The sequence below is a fragment of the Verruconis gallopava genome (genome assembly GCF_000836295.1).
Source record: "Verruconis gallopava strain CBS 43764 unplaced genomic scaffold supercont1.2, whole genome shotgun sequence".
NCBI lineage: Eukaryota > Fungi > Ascomycota > Dothideomycetes > Venturiales > Sympoventuriaceae > Verruconis > Verruconis gallopava.
The window spans coordinates 256,860-270,325 of NW_015622138.1; the positions used below are offsets into that span (position 1 = coordinate 256,860).

Sequence of the window (13,466 nt, forward strand, 5' to 3'; positions counted from 1 at the left end):
CAGTTCGAGCTATTCCGCGTACGAGGCCCCATGCCAAAATCGATCGGCTTACTTATAGTCGTCGTCCTCGTTTTGTTTCAATCAATTTAGCTTCTGTTCTAGATTCTCAATGAGATTTAGGAAGCCTTTGAGATGTTACAGATCCATGCCTGGACCTAAGACAATCGCCTGAAAATTGGGCCGTGCTGCCGCTGGAAGCTGACAAGTCTATGTGATCGCTGCAGAGAAGCAGCGGGGGATTTCGAAGTCACATTCTGTGCAACGGATTTTGTGAGATTTGAGTAAGTTCTTGCCATAAAGTTAGCTTAATCACAATGCCAATTTACGAAGTGATATTTCGGTTCCATATCGGCTCTTTTGGCTGAATAACAGTCCAGGATTACCGTCATATCCGCGGATATGGCAATCCAGGTCCGCGGTATCGGTATTTCAGCCTCTCGCATCGATGGAAGGAAAATACGACTGGCCTTCTGTTCATGCTTATGCCGCCCTCGCTTTCAGAGTGTGTTCTTTCCTGAGCAGTTCATAGGCTGGGCAAGGGTTTCCCAGATCGCATTGGACGGGGTGTCCGCACGGTCCGTTTGTTCATCACCTGTGTTTATCGCATAAGTTGGGGTCACTCGAAGAACCATACCCACTGTTTTTCCGAGAACTACCGCATAACAGCATGTTTTGCGGATAGTAGAAGCCAAGTAGCAAGAAACTGTATGTCTAACATCATGCGGACAAGGGCGGCACGCTTCGTTCAAGTTGCGTTCTCAGCCAAGGTGTTTGAACATCTGTTTCGGGAGCCAAAAGGTTGCTTTCCGCGCTGTCGTCTGTATAAGACCAGGCTCCAGATCGTAGTACAGAACTGATGTATTCTGGCCTCTTTGTCCGAGAGACGGTGTATTACATATCAGATTATTTTAGATCACGAATGTCCACGCCGTCTGATTGAACAACAGAACTTCACGCGACATTCGTGTGACAAGAGCGAGCGACCTGCTGAGAAGTGATAACAACAATCCACGCCTCCAAGGAGATGACAACCAATCTCGATGGGATGCTTGGCATCGCAAGGCTTAATCAGGCAGAGCTCCATGTCTTTCCGGCGAATCTCGGCGCTTTGTTACGGGTCAACAGCAAGAAGCGTGGCTATTACTTTGGTACATCTGCCAAGAAATCCTGCTTAACTCCGGAATTCCAGGAGTATTCTCTCAGTAACCCCCTCATACCCCAGGTTTACCCCGCGTGCGACTTACCTTATTGGGAGTGACGGGTAATCTTTAGCGCTGGGTACTGACGAGAACATTTCGCTGTGGTGCCACAGTAACACGTTTCCACGCATACCCTGACTTTACCACGCTCCTGCACGACGGCGATCTCTGGTAGTCCTTTGGCACTGCTCGGCTTATAAAATGGGTTGTCCTGCAGCTACGAAGATCTATCTACCTCTTTATCCTTGACGGACCCATCTCACACGTCGTTTGCATAAGTACACTGGACGTGGACAGAGGTAGGACAGATCAAAATGACACATTTTAACAGGTGCTATCGCCTCTCATTGCTGATTGCCGAGATGTTCTAACGCTCTCTCAGATTCAATATCGTCTCCATCTGTATCCTTTCTTTCGGTGCCTTCTTTTACGGTTATGACTCTGGCCTCACTACCTCGATTCTGGGCTATCCTCAGTTCATTGGATATTTTAAACTGAATTCCAATACTATTGGTGCCCTCGGATCATGTTACTATGCGGGTAGTTTCTTCGGCTCGGGCATGAATTTCTGGCTGCCGGATATTTACGGTCGAAAGCGAACTATTTACATCGCATGCGTAATGTAAGACTTTAATATCAAAGTATACTCTTATCATCTCTGCTGACTACTTCAAGCGCCATTGTTGGCGCCATCCTACAGACTGCTGCTCAGAATATTGAGATGCTTTTTGTCGGTCGAGTCATCGGCGGCGTCGCTTCTGGTATCGTCTTTGGAGTCTGCCCGATGTTTATGTCAGAGATTTCGCCACCTGAATTCCGTGGCAGAGTCGGAGGACTGTATAATCTCAACATCAATCTGGGCTATACATGTAGGTTCCAAGCTCCTTCATGGTCGGATCGATCGTGAACTTGGTTCAGACGCTAAATTAAGCTGCAGTGACCGAGTGGATGGGACTGGGATTCAGTTACATCACCTCGGACGTAGCCTGGCGCCTGTTCTTAGGCCTTCAGCATGTCCCTCCAATTTTAATGGCCTCCTGTGTCCCTTTCCTTCCAGAATCGCCTCGTTTTCTGATCATGAAGGGCCGCTACGACGAGGCCTTGGATGTAATCAAGAAGCTTCACGGTGGCGCTCCCGGTCAAGACGATGACTTCTACATCCGTGAGTTCAATCAGATTAAGGCTCAGCACGAACTCGAAGTCCGCGAACGAGTTGGCTTACGCACGATCCTCAGCCGGCCGTCGTATCGCAAACGGATGTTCATCGTCGTCTTCCAGTTCGCTTTCGCAATGTTCACGGGTATCATCCCTCTTCAAAACTATCAGGTCATTCTATACCAATATCTCGGTGTCACAAACAAAATGGCTCTTGTTATGGTTGGTGTATGGGGTACGCTTGGCACTATTTTCTGCTGCATTGGCGCTTGGTTCTTCGACAGGCTTGGTCGAAGAAAGTCTTTGCTGGGTTCACTATGGGTGCAATTTCTCGCGTCCATTGCCATGGTCATATGTACGTGCATAAAGGACTTGCTCAGAAACGGAAAACTAATCAAGCACAGTTTGGGCTCGATTCCAACTCTCTGACAACAAGAATCTTCTTCTCGGCCGCTTCACTGTTGCCATGATGTTCCTTTATCTTGTCGGATATGCCTACATCATGAACTCTTTTGGTTACACTTACCCCTCTGAAATTATGCCAACACCCATCCGAGCCGTCGGTAATGCAGTGGCTTTCTGTACTTTCAACGCCATTACGATCATGTTAGTTCAGGTCACGCCTATTGCTGTTCAACACATCTCTTGGAAATACTTCCTCATATTCATTGTCTGTGATGCAATATTCATCACAACGGTGTACTTTATGTGGCCAGAGACAACCGGAAAAACGCTTGAAGAGATTGCGGCCGTGTTTGGTGATGAGGTCGCCGTCGATATCAAGAATGCTCATCATAACCCGGACATTGATACCCCTCCTGATATGGACGAGAAGAAAGCTGTTGGAGGTGATGTCACTAAACTTGAGAAGATCATGTAAACAGCTGGTCACTATGACTTCAGTGAACGATTGATAGCGTCTCGTGTAACGAGTCGGTTGGAAGTCGATTTTGTTCAGGTAAAAAATTGAAAACGCTTGTCCAATGCTTCAGAAATATCAGAAATACACATAAATAAAATTCAAATGTCAGAGGTTAGCAAAGGCATGCTTCCCGGTGCGTTAGATGCTTTGCAATCATCATTTTCTTCACCAAATACTGTCGCGCTGTTTTGAGTAACCATCGCCTTGTTCACAGGTAGCTGACTGAATGAAATGTCAAATTCAGCCTGACGAATGAGACAACGATGGAAATATAGAAAGAAAAGGATTGGCTATGACGGTTACATTGTTCAGCAATTTCGACTTGTGAAATTGGAGGATTCAAGATTATAAAACGTTCCTACTGTATTCAACTGAATCAAAAGGGATCGATGATGTCTTCTTGATACAGTATCATGGGTATAATCATTCTCGGACGAGGATCTGAGATGTGCCGGTTGCTCTGGACATTCCAGTGAAACACATACTTAGAAATTGCATACATCATCTCCTGACACACTTGGGACACATCAGTTCAAAGCCTTGAGAGCTTTTTTGGAATGCTCAAGTTTGAGGCCAATTTTATATCTTGCTGCTTTGCTGCTCTTACCAAACTCAATTTAGCAAGGGCGGGGGCACCATCACAAACGCAGCCAATGTGATGCTAGTCTTCATACTCTCTGCTGTGAGACCTGTCGAATCAACAGCATTCGTAACTTACGCATACGGCGCTGAGCGATACGAACTTTGCTCGCATGATGAAGATCAAGGTTGCAAACAAAGTGTTCAGGATGAAGAAGTCACTATCAAGTCGAGAGATAGCTGTGTGTGAAATATCGCTTGAACTAGGGGTAGATCCACTTGAGCCCCTCAACGCGCTCGGTAGGCACACACTGTCGTCGATGGCTAGCCAGGCGACTTTCAGGTTCACGGCCGCCTGTGGGTATCTGTGCGGAAGCCCCGCTGCGTTCTGGGGACTGGAAGAAGGTTCGTGAAACGCAAGATCCTCAATGCCGCGTCTCGTGCATGCCTCGCAAAGGCCCAGGAATAGTGTACCTACTTCCGAGAGCATACGTGGTGGACCTGAAGTTGACTAAGAGAACGAAGAACATGCTGCAGAGAAACGCAAGGCATCGTCACGACTTGCCATGCATATGCCGAGCATCATGTCTTTCGTTAGAGAACGTTCAGCATATGCTTTGAGCTTCATTCTTTCAGCCTGAAAGTCATGCTGGCCACCAGGTGGAGACTACTTCTTAGCAACAATCGATTGGCGTTTCGGTAATCCGTGCTTGCAAATTCCTTGGGTGGTGCCGCGGTGCCGCAAATCACAGCAGCAGAAGACGAGACAGGTGGTAGAAAATTCCAGCAAGCGTACAGTGCAAGAGCATGGCAATCAGAATGAGGCTTGCTCATGCATAAGTACGAAGAGGCTGAAAGTTTGCGCACTCCGCCCTTTGGCGGCGGATGAGGCCAGCAACGACTGGGACGTTCTTCGTTGCCGTGGTGCAAACGCCGCAGCCAATCAAAAGTCGATCCAGCCAAATACGGTTTAGCCAAGCCCAAAAGAAGACTAGCGTCCAGGTATCTTTCGACGAGCTTCCATCAGCAAAAGCTCGGTGCCAGGCTCTAGAAGACTCTATTCCAACACACATAAATTGCGTCGCAAGCCTTCTGCAACCCACACATCCAAAATACCCCAATCCAACCTTCGTCGAGAGTTTTCTCTTTGACATTGTCTACTTCAGATCACTTTGAGATCTAAGTATTTCCACGCGCAACCTCCAAACCGTAAGTTTGCCCTCAGCCTCACCTGCTGCCGTGTTGCCTGTTGTCACCAACCTCTCATCAACGCCTTTCCAAGACCTCAACTCTTTGTGTGCTCAGTGACTAACGTCCTTTTCAGCACCAAAAAGCCCTTTGACAGACGAGCCTCAATCACAATGTCTGAGTCATTCGAGTTTCAGGCTGAAATTTCTCAGCTGCTCTCCCTCATCATCAACACCGTTTACTCAAACAAAGAGATTTTCTTGAGAGAACTCATCTCGAACGCATCAGATGCGCTTGACAAGATTCGATATGAGTCTCTCTCGGATCCATCGAAACTCGACTCCTGCAAGGATTTGCGCATCGACATCATCCCAGACAAGGAGAAGAAGACACTCACCATCCAGGACACTGGTATCGGCATGACTAAGGCTGTAAGTTCCATCGCTTCGTGTTGGATATCTGCAAGCAGCTGCTAACTGTAACAACAGGATCTAGTCAACAACCTTGGCACCATTGCCCGCTCCGGCACCAAGCAGTTCATGGAGGCATTGAGCGCTGGTGCTGATGTGTCCATGATTGGCCAGTTCGGCGTCGGTTTCTACTCAGCATACTTGGTTGCTGACAAAGTCACCGTCGTCTCGAAGAACAATGATGACGAGCAGTACATCTGGGAGTCCAGTGCTGGTGGTACCTTCACAGTCACACCAGACACCGAGGGTCCACAGCTTGGCCGTGGTACCAAGATCATCCTGCACTTGAAGGACGAACAGACCGACTATCTCAACGAATCTCGTATTAAAGAGGTCGTTAAGAAGCACTCCGAATTCATCTCATACCCGATTTACCTACACGTCCTGAAAGAGACCGAGAAGGAGGTCCCAGATGAGGATGCCGAGGAGGTCAAGGAAGAGGACGAAGAGAAGAAGCCTAAAGTCGAAGAAGTCGATGAAGACGAAGAGGACAAGGAGAAGAAGCCCAAGACCAAGAAAGTCAAGGAATCCAAGATCGAAGAGGAAGAGCTCAACAAGACCAAGCCAATCTGGACCAGGAACCCACAGGACATCACACAAGAAGAGTACGCGTCCTTCTACAAGTCACTTTCGAACGACTGGGAAGATCACCTTGCCGTCAAGCACTTCTCTGTCGAGGGTCAGCTTGAGTTCCGCGCCATTCTCTTTGTGCCGAAGCGCGCTCCATTCGACCTCTTTGAGACTAAGCGTACTAAGAACAACATCAAGCTCTATGTGCGCCGTGTCTTCATCACTGACGATGCCACCGATCTCATCCCAGAGTGGCTTGGCTTCATCAAGGGTGTCGTTGATTCTGAAGACCTTCCATTGAACTTGTCTCGTGAGACTCTCCAACAGAACAAGATCATGAAGGTCATCCGGAAGAACATTGTCAAGAAGACTCTTGAACTGTTCAACGAGATTGCAGAGGACAAGGAGAACTTTGAGAAGTTCTACAATGCTTTCAGCAAGAACATCAAGCTTGGAATCCATGAGGACTCGCAGAACCGCGCCCAGCTCGCCAAGCTGTTGCGATTCCACTCCACCAAGTCTGGTGATGAAACTACGTCGCTCACTGATTACGTGACCCGTATGCCGGAGCACCAGAAGCAGATGTACTACATCACCGGTGAGTCGCTGAAGGCTGTGCAGAAGTCGCCGTTCCTTGATGCTCTCAAGGAGAAGAACTTCGAGGTTCTGTTCCTTGTCGATCCTATTGACGAGTATGCCTTCACGCAACTCAAGGAATTCGAGGGCAAGAAGCTCGTTGATATTACCAAGGACTTCGAGCTGGAGGAGACCGAAGAGGAGAAGAAGAAGCGTGAAGAAGAGGAGAAGGAGTACGAGAAGCTCGCCAAGTCGCTCAAGAACGTCCTTGGCGACAAGGTTGAGAAGGTCGTTGTCTCTCACAAGCTCGGTCTCTCGCCTTGCGCCATCCGTACTGGCCAGTTTGGTTGGTCGGCTAACATGGAGCGTATCATGAAGGCTCAAGCTCTTCGGGATACCTCCATGTCCAGCTACATGGCATCTAAGAAGACGTTCGAGATTTCCCCTAAGAGCCCCATCATCAGGGAGCTCAAGGCCAAGGTCGAAGCTGATGGCGAGGACGACAAGACCGTCAAATCGATCACTCAGCTTTTGTACGAGACCTCACTTCTTGTCTCTGGCTTCACGATCGAGGAGCCCGTCAACTTTGCTGAGCGCATCCACAAGCTCATCTCTCTCGGCTTGAACATTGATGAGGAGGTGTCTACCGAGGAGAAGACTACTGGCGAGGAGTCTACGGCAGAGGCGGCTGGTGAGAGCGCCATGGAGGAGGTTGACTAAATGTGTGCAACCATCAAGCCTCTTAACTTGGTAGATTGTTCGGCGCATGGCGTTTAAACGATGAGTGACTTGGGCCAACTTTTGCGTCAAAAATGTGTGATGTATTAATGCATGCAAAGGAGACGGAAACCCCGCCCTTCGACGGTCAGGAGGTACGGAATCACGGTGTAATGGACAATTAACGTTATTACCTCTCTTCGCTTGTCGGAATCACAGTAGATTCTCAAGTCTTAGAAGATGATTCATAGGAGTAGCTCCAATCGAGATTATGTATTTCTCAGACGCGAACAAGGTGACCTCTTCCGCAGTTGACTTGGCGCCGCCTGGCAGGGCAGTGTTTGTCTTGGGACTGGGCTGCAAGCGTTCTGCAGCTGGGGGGGTCTCTGCACACGGGCGCGGCGGCTCGACCTGATGGAGGGCCTGACGTAGGGCCCGATGTAGGGCCTGATGTAGGGAGGATGCCACAAGTAGCTGCGAACTTGCGCGGCGTTGACGGTGCGCAGAAAAGCTTCGCGGATGTGGCAACCTTGATTTCCCGGCGCGGAGCACGAGCGAGTGCTTTGCAGGCGGCCAGCCCGGAAGCCGTTCGAGGCCCCGTTGGCGGTGGAGCTCGTCGCCCGTGGCGCGTGCTGAGCTGCAGCCCGCACGCGTCGCTGAAGATGCCGACGCTTTCGCTGCGCTGCAGCCTCTGCCTCTCCGCAACAGCACCGCGCCCTTCTTCCGCTGTCTTCGCTCTGCTCTCTCCTCGACTTCCGTCCCCGTGCCCGACGCCGGACGGTCATCGAAGCCTCAGTGCTTGCTGCAGGTCACGTTGTCGGCTTTGTCCAGCCTCTGCCGTCCGCGGACGCTCAACCCGCGCGAAGCGTAAATCGCCGTGGCTGGACGGACTCTACGTGCTGGCAGTCGCAGTCCCGTCCGCATCCTGCAGCGGGCCTCTCAGAGTGCACGACGTATTACTCGGCTGCTGTCGCCGTTGTGCTCGCCTGCGTGCTTTCTCCTTTGTCTCGGCACGACGCTCACGCCCACGTCGCAGAAGAGGCGTGAACGGCTTGTCTCGCGATTCGGCCGCCCGTAGCCGTGCGTCATACGGCAGGGTGCATTCTGCAACCCCATTTCGCACGTAGAACGCACTCGAAACCTCGCGACGAGAAAGTCTGGGCGAGTCGAGGATCACGTTCACATCTCACCAGGCGGATGGCAACGATACTGCAAATGTCCCAGGAGACGGCTGCCGGGTATCACATCGCGAGCCCGTCGTCGCGTGGCCGATACCCCACCGCGTCCTTGAGTGAGGTCGCGTCGGCTGCATTGGCGAACGTGGGCACCTCATCGTCCAGCGATAGCTCACAGTCTTCGCACCATGGCCAATCGATAGCAGGGCACGATTTATCGCTGGACTCACGCAATGGTTCACAACGTTCGAGGGAAACGGGCGACATTTCGCCAAAATCCGCGCGTTCTGCCCAGAAGCAGCAGGACGTCTCTGGCATACGGTTACAACGACCTGTCACACCGGAAAAACAAATCACGAGCATACGGACTAGTCCGACTAGCCCTACTTCGAATGATTCTCCTCGACAAAGACAGGGTGCGAAAAGAACTGCCAGTGGAGCTGTCAAGACAGTGAGCAATGGCTACACAACAGCACACATTGGACGCTCCACCTATGCACCGGGTCACGCTCGAGCGAAAAGCTCTTCAAGGGCCGCGGAGATTTCTTCAGCTCTGAAAACGCGTCTAAAGTACGCTATGGTAAAGGTTTGTGCCATTGAGACCGAACTACGCCGAGGCAGGCTAACGATTGCTGCAGGTGAATCATGGTTGGGAGAATCACTCGCTGGACCAGCTCGAGAATATATCCCGCGGTGCCACGCCATCTGTATCTAGCCCTTCCACGACATCGCCCCGGCGAAGACGCTTCAGCCTGCATTCCGAATACAACGACCACTATGTCACCTCTCCAGACGTTCACAAGAGCCCAGCTCAGTACTCGCCTGGCTTTGTACATCATGTATATCCTAGATACTCCCCGCCTATGGTTGGGAACTCCAGCTCAACCCTTACTGTATCTGGCACCCCTGCGCTTGCACCGGCTGCTCCCATCGCACCAGGTCGCTCACACAGGAGGTCGCAGTCCACGAGGGCTCCACCGACGCTGAGCACGAGGGGCGTCGACGCTTACAGTCAGCCTACTACCCCGCAAAGACAAGGGATTCTCCGCATGCCTTCCCAACAGGCCGAAAAGGACGCCTTGGACAGCCTCCTGTTTATGGCCAGTCCTAACAACTCTTCGTGTCTAAAATACACGGACAGCCCTGCTGGCCCGAGTCCCTTGCGATCAGAATTTTCTCAGTCGGTCAAAAGAGTAGTTTTTGAAAGCTGATACATCGTCTGCATGTTCATCCGCTTGCATTGTGGATTTAAGCGATACCCTGCTTATCGACATGGCTGGCGTTTTGTCCATTCTTGTAGTTTCAACATGGTTTGTGTGAAAGACGTCCCATATCTTCCCGCCGTAGACACGAGTAGTCTGTCTATTGAACCATTGTGCATCGCAGCTGTAACGATCTGACGACCAAATGAATGAAATCAATTCTTACACATACCCTAACATCCTATCACGTTCATTCCATTTGCGTCTTTGTCTCTGCATCCTCACGAGCGAGTTTCTTGGTTCAGTTTCTCAACTGTGGTTCTCGAGGTTTCTTCGAGAATATGCTCCGAACATATATATCCTCCGCGGATGCCTCGGATTGCTAACTTGCAGCGTGACACAAATGACCGCTTCGGGCAGGTCTACGCGGAATTCGGGTGATCTCTTGAAGCGCCCCGCAGATTTGTGATAAGCAGAAAGCATAGCCAATCATGCAAAACAGCAGCCTAAGTTCGAACATTGCTTTGATTTTTGTTTAAGAGGTGCGGTTAGCATCTGAACGGCACATAAGCTGTACACCAGTCTATGTGCGCCTATCGAAGCGGCTGAAATGACTCCAATCAAGTATGTCCCGCTCGAGGGAAGCGCTTCGGATGTGCAGGAGCGATTCTCTGCCGGATTCAGACAGCGAAAGTCATTCCGAAAATATGTGTGGGCTTTCATGCTTCTAGCCGGCGTGTCGTTCTTTGTTTGGAATCACTGGATTCATGAGGAGCCTCAAAGGCCTGGAAGGCATGTATTCGGCCACTACGCGCCAAAGACGAACATTTGGGCCGACCTGGACGAGGCTGAATTTGAAGACATTTTAACATTTTTGTTTGAAGAGCCCAATGACCTGAATCTAACGAAAAAGGACAAGGCTGGGCCGTACGATGTCCATGTCTCTGAGCGATTATCCGTTCCAGTGCTGACTTTCTTCCAGATGGGATAACCACATTGCCATCATCGAAGCTCTTGTTCCAAATAAAACCGATGCACTGAAGTACCTCGATTCTGATGCAGCTGAGGCACCACCACGTTATGCGCGTGTCATTGTCAACCGCGGCGCAACTGAGCAGGCTAGCATTGACGATTACATGGTCGGTCCTCTGCCAACTGGTCCGAATACGACTATCACTCCTTTGTCGTGGGTGTACAATTCTGGCCGGAATTCCGTCAAAAACCCCTTGCCGAACTATGAGGATATTGTGCTATGGTTTGCGGAACTGGGAGCGGAATTGTCTGACATGATTGACGACCTGCTCGGTGAAGTTATTAATCCTGAACCTACAGAGAAGATACCGCCACTGATGGCGGTATCTCGACCCGCTGCATTCGAAAATGGCACGATTAGCTCCTGGGCACGAGTTCATTCCACGGGCCTTAGATTTGATGCATGGAGTCTGCTGGCGCAGGGCATGTACTGCAGATTTGAGATCATGGGCAGAGACAGCAGCAACTGGGCTATTCGTGAATGGTTTTACGACGGGATCCTTTACAACTCTACCGAATCGTTTCGAAAGGCCTGGCAGGCCGGAAATGTGAGGAAGATACCACCCAACGTCGACGGTGACTGGTCCGCAGCCGAGCCGAGCGAAAAAGGCGTCCCAGAGAGAGACATGGTCGCTCCAGTCATGATACAACCCGGTGGCCCTCGTTATCGAATTGATGAGAAAGAACGACATATCACGTGGCTTGGTTGGTCCTTCTACGTCAACTCGCTACAGGCTATCGGGCTCGGCCTATGGGACGTGAAGTTCGACGGTGAGCGGATTCTATATGAACTTGGATTGCAAGAGGCCATGGCTCACTACGCGGGAAATGATCCACTAGCTGTTGGGATGTAAGTTTGTCGTTAACGACACATACGCCTCCCCGAAGTAGAGCATTTGGTCTATCAAGTGACGAAAGGCCAAGACCTGTTATGTGCGAGCAGATCTGAGGTCATTGAAACTGTTGAGGAGTTTTGAGGTCCAAACGCTAACATCAAGGCTCTCAGGTACTGGCTTGACACGCTGTTCGGAATGGGGTTCAACTCCTACGAACTTGTACCAGGCTACGACTGCCCTGCGTATGCAACATTTTTGCCGATGAGTTTTCATCAAGGCGAGCAGACTATTGTTCGAAAAAATAGTCTCTGCGTGTTCGAATGGACAGCTTCAGACCCCATTCAGAGGCACACCTCTCAGACACATGTAACAGTAAGCCGTAATAACTACCTCATTGTCCGACACGTCGCTACGGTAGGCAACTACGATTATACTATCTCATACATTTTCTACCTCGATGGAACGATGGAAGTAAAGGTACAAGCATCAGGCTATATCTTTGGAGCTTACAACAGTCTCGAGGCTATGCGAACGGACATGAAATCCAAGCGTTCCGAGCAAGCTCAATACGAGTATGGGTATCAAATCCACGATTTCGTAGCATCATCTATGCATGACCACGTAATCAGCTTCAAGGCAGACTTCGATATTGTAGGAACGCAAAATACGTTGTATCGAGTCAATGTGGCGCCATTTCATAAGACATACCAATGGGAGGATAGCTTGCATCGTTCAACCATGCGTCTTTTTCATGAAGCCTTGAGTGAAGAGGGAGGATTAGATTGGCCAGCTAATTCGGCAGCCATGTATGTGCTACTTAACAATGAGAGCACGAACGCTTGGGGAGAAAAGCGCGGGTACCGGATCACTCCCGGTACCGGTATGGGGACACCACCGCACCTTACCATTCACGCTTCACCGGGCATGGCAAAGGCTGCGTCCTGGGCATATCATGATCTCTGGTTGCTGAAACATCACGAGCAAGAGCGACGTGGGGCACACGAGTATAACGCTATGTATCCAGAAGACCCGCTGATCGACTTCGGCAAGATGGTTGACGGAGAGAAGACGTTGCAGGAAGACCTAGTGGTATATTTCAATCTCGGAAGTCACCACGTGCCGCATAGCGGTGATGTGCCCAACACACTAATGCATACAAGTGGGAGCAGCGTCATGTTCGTGCCAATGAATTTTCACGATCGCGATCCGAGCAGGGAACGAGCGCAAGGAGCGAAGTTGACGATGCAGCAAGATGGCACCAGCAAAGGAAGCGATGTCCAGTATTTCGGTGGGCAATACAAGAAAGCTGTCAACGTGCCTCTCGTAAGTCTTTGCGAACGCTCGAGGCTCATCACGTGTTAATTTTTCTGCTATGCAGGCCCAGCTCGAACCAGATCTTTCCAAGTACACAGTGCCAGACCCGTCTGCAATAGACCTCTCATGGAACTCGACTCTGGCGGCGCTATGACGGATCTGATGATAATTGCAATGCCAGCACCGTTGGGTCTCCCAACGGTGCCAGTTCAGCTTTTGTGCTACGTTGATAGATGTGCACCCTATCTATTCAAAAAACATCGGTTATGAGAACAGGCCAGGTTCCTCGATTCAGATGTTGAAGTAAAGAACGAAATCATCTCCTTTTACGATGGTGCGAGTCTACTGAGTTTTGTGCCACATGTAGGTCATTAATTCTCAAACCATGAACTTGGAGTCATGTCACTCTTTCCGATAGAGTAGACATAAAAAATAGAGCTCTTCCACTCAAAACTTCCATTGGTTGAAGTCATACCTAGAAGTCTACTGAGATGCCTCGCGTTCTCCCTTTTTTGGCAAAGCACATGCAAG

General features: G+C 50.2%; 4 protein-coding genes across 4 annotated transcripts; all 4 read left to right on the top strand.

Annotated features, from left to right (window-relative positions):
- Window positions 1-1,513: 1,513 nt before the first annotated feature.
- On the top strand, window positions 1,514-3,234 carry PV09_00589 (uncharacterized protein; the record flags this gene model as incomplete). Its single annotated transcript, XM_016353349.1, has 5 exons — window positions 1,514-1,530; window positions 1,582-1,821; window positions 1,875-2,068; window positions 2,137-2,709; window positions 2,759-3,234. 5 exons carry the CDS (start codon window positions 1,514-1,516, stop codon window positions 3,232-3,234), a joined length of 1,500 nt encoding a protein of 499 aa, XP_016218502.1.
- A 1,665-nt stretch (window positions 3,235-4,899) lies between these two features.
- Window positions 4,900-7,661, top strand: PV09_00590 (hsp90-like protein). The gene is made up of 3 exons (XM_016353350.1): window positions 4,900-5,064; window positions 5,180-5,474; window positions 5,532-7,661. Exons 2-3 carry the CDS (start codon window positions 5,217-5,219, stop codon window positions 7,377-7,379), a joined length of 2,106 nt encoding a protein of 701 aa, XP_016218503.1. The 5' UTR covers window positions 4,900-5,064; window positions 5,180-5,216; the 3' UTR covers window positions 7,380-7,661.
- A 426-nt stretch (window positions 7,662-8,087) lies between these two features.
- Window positions 8,088-9,987, top strand: PV09_00591 (uncharacterized protein). Its single transcript, XM_016353351.1, has 2 exons — window positions 8,088-9,137; window positions 9,190-9,987. The coding sequence occupies exons 1-2, from the start codon at window positions 8,574-8,576 to the stop codon at window positions 9,760-9,762; spliced, it is 1,137 nt and encodes a 378-aa protein (XP_016218504.1). The 5' UTR covers window positions 8,088-8,573; the 3' UTR covers window positions 9,763-9,987.
- Window positions 9,988-10,363: 376 nt separating this feature from the next.
- On the top strand, window positions 10,364-13,417 carry PV09_00592 (uncharacterized protein; the record flags this gene model as incomplete). The annotated part of the gene is made up of 4 exons (XM_016353352.1): window positions 10,364-10,680; window positions 10,736-11,635; window positions 11,792-12,944; window positions 13,000-13,417. The coding sequence occupies 4 exons, from the start codon at window positions 10,364-10,366 to the stop codon at window positions 13,087-13,089; spliced, it is 2,460 nt and encodes an 819-aa protein (XP_016218505.1). The 3' UTR covers window positions 13,090-13,417.
- Between the last annotated feature and the right edge of the window lie 49 nt (window positions 13,418-13,466).

What these genes read in the sequence shown, in the direction of transcription:
- PV09_00590 (XM_016353350.1), top strand. Translation starts at nt 5,217, where the DNA reads ATGTCTGAGTCATTCGAGTTTCAGGCTGAAATTTCTCAGCTGCTCTCC. An exon ending in GTATCGGCATGACTAAGGCT is followed by an intron (nt 5,475 to 5,531) that starts GTAAGTTCCATC and finishes CTGTAACAACAG; the next exon opens with GATCTAGTCAACAACCTTGG.
- PV09_00591 (XM_016353351.1), top strand. Translation starts at nt 8,574, where the DNA reads ATGGCAACGATACTGCAAATGTCCCAGGAGACGGCTGCCGGGTATCAC. An exon ending in TAAAGTACGCTATGGTAAAG is followed by an intron (nt 9,138 to 9,189) that starts GTTTGTGCCATT and finishes CGATTGCTGCAG; the next exon opens with GTGAATCATGGTTGGGAGAA.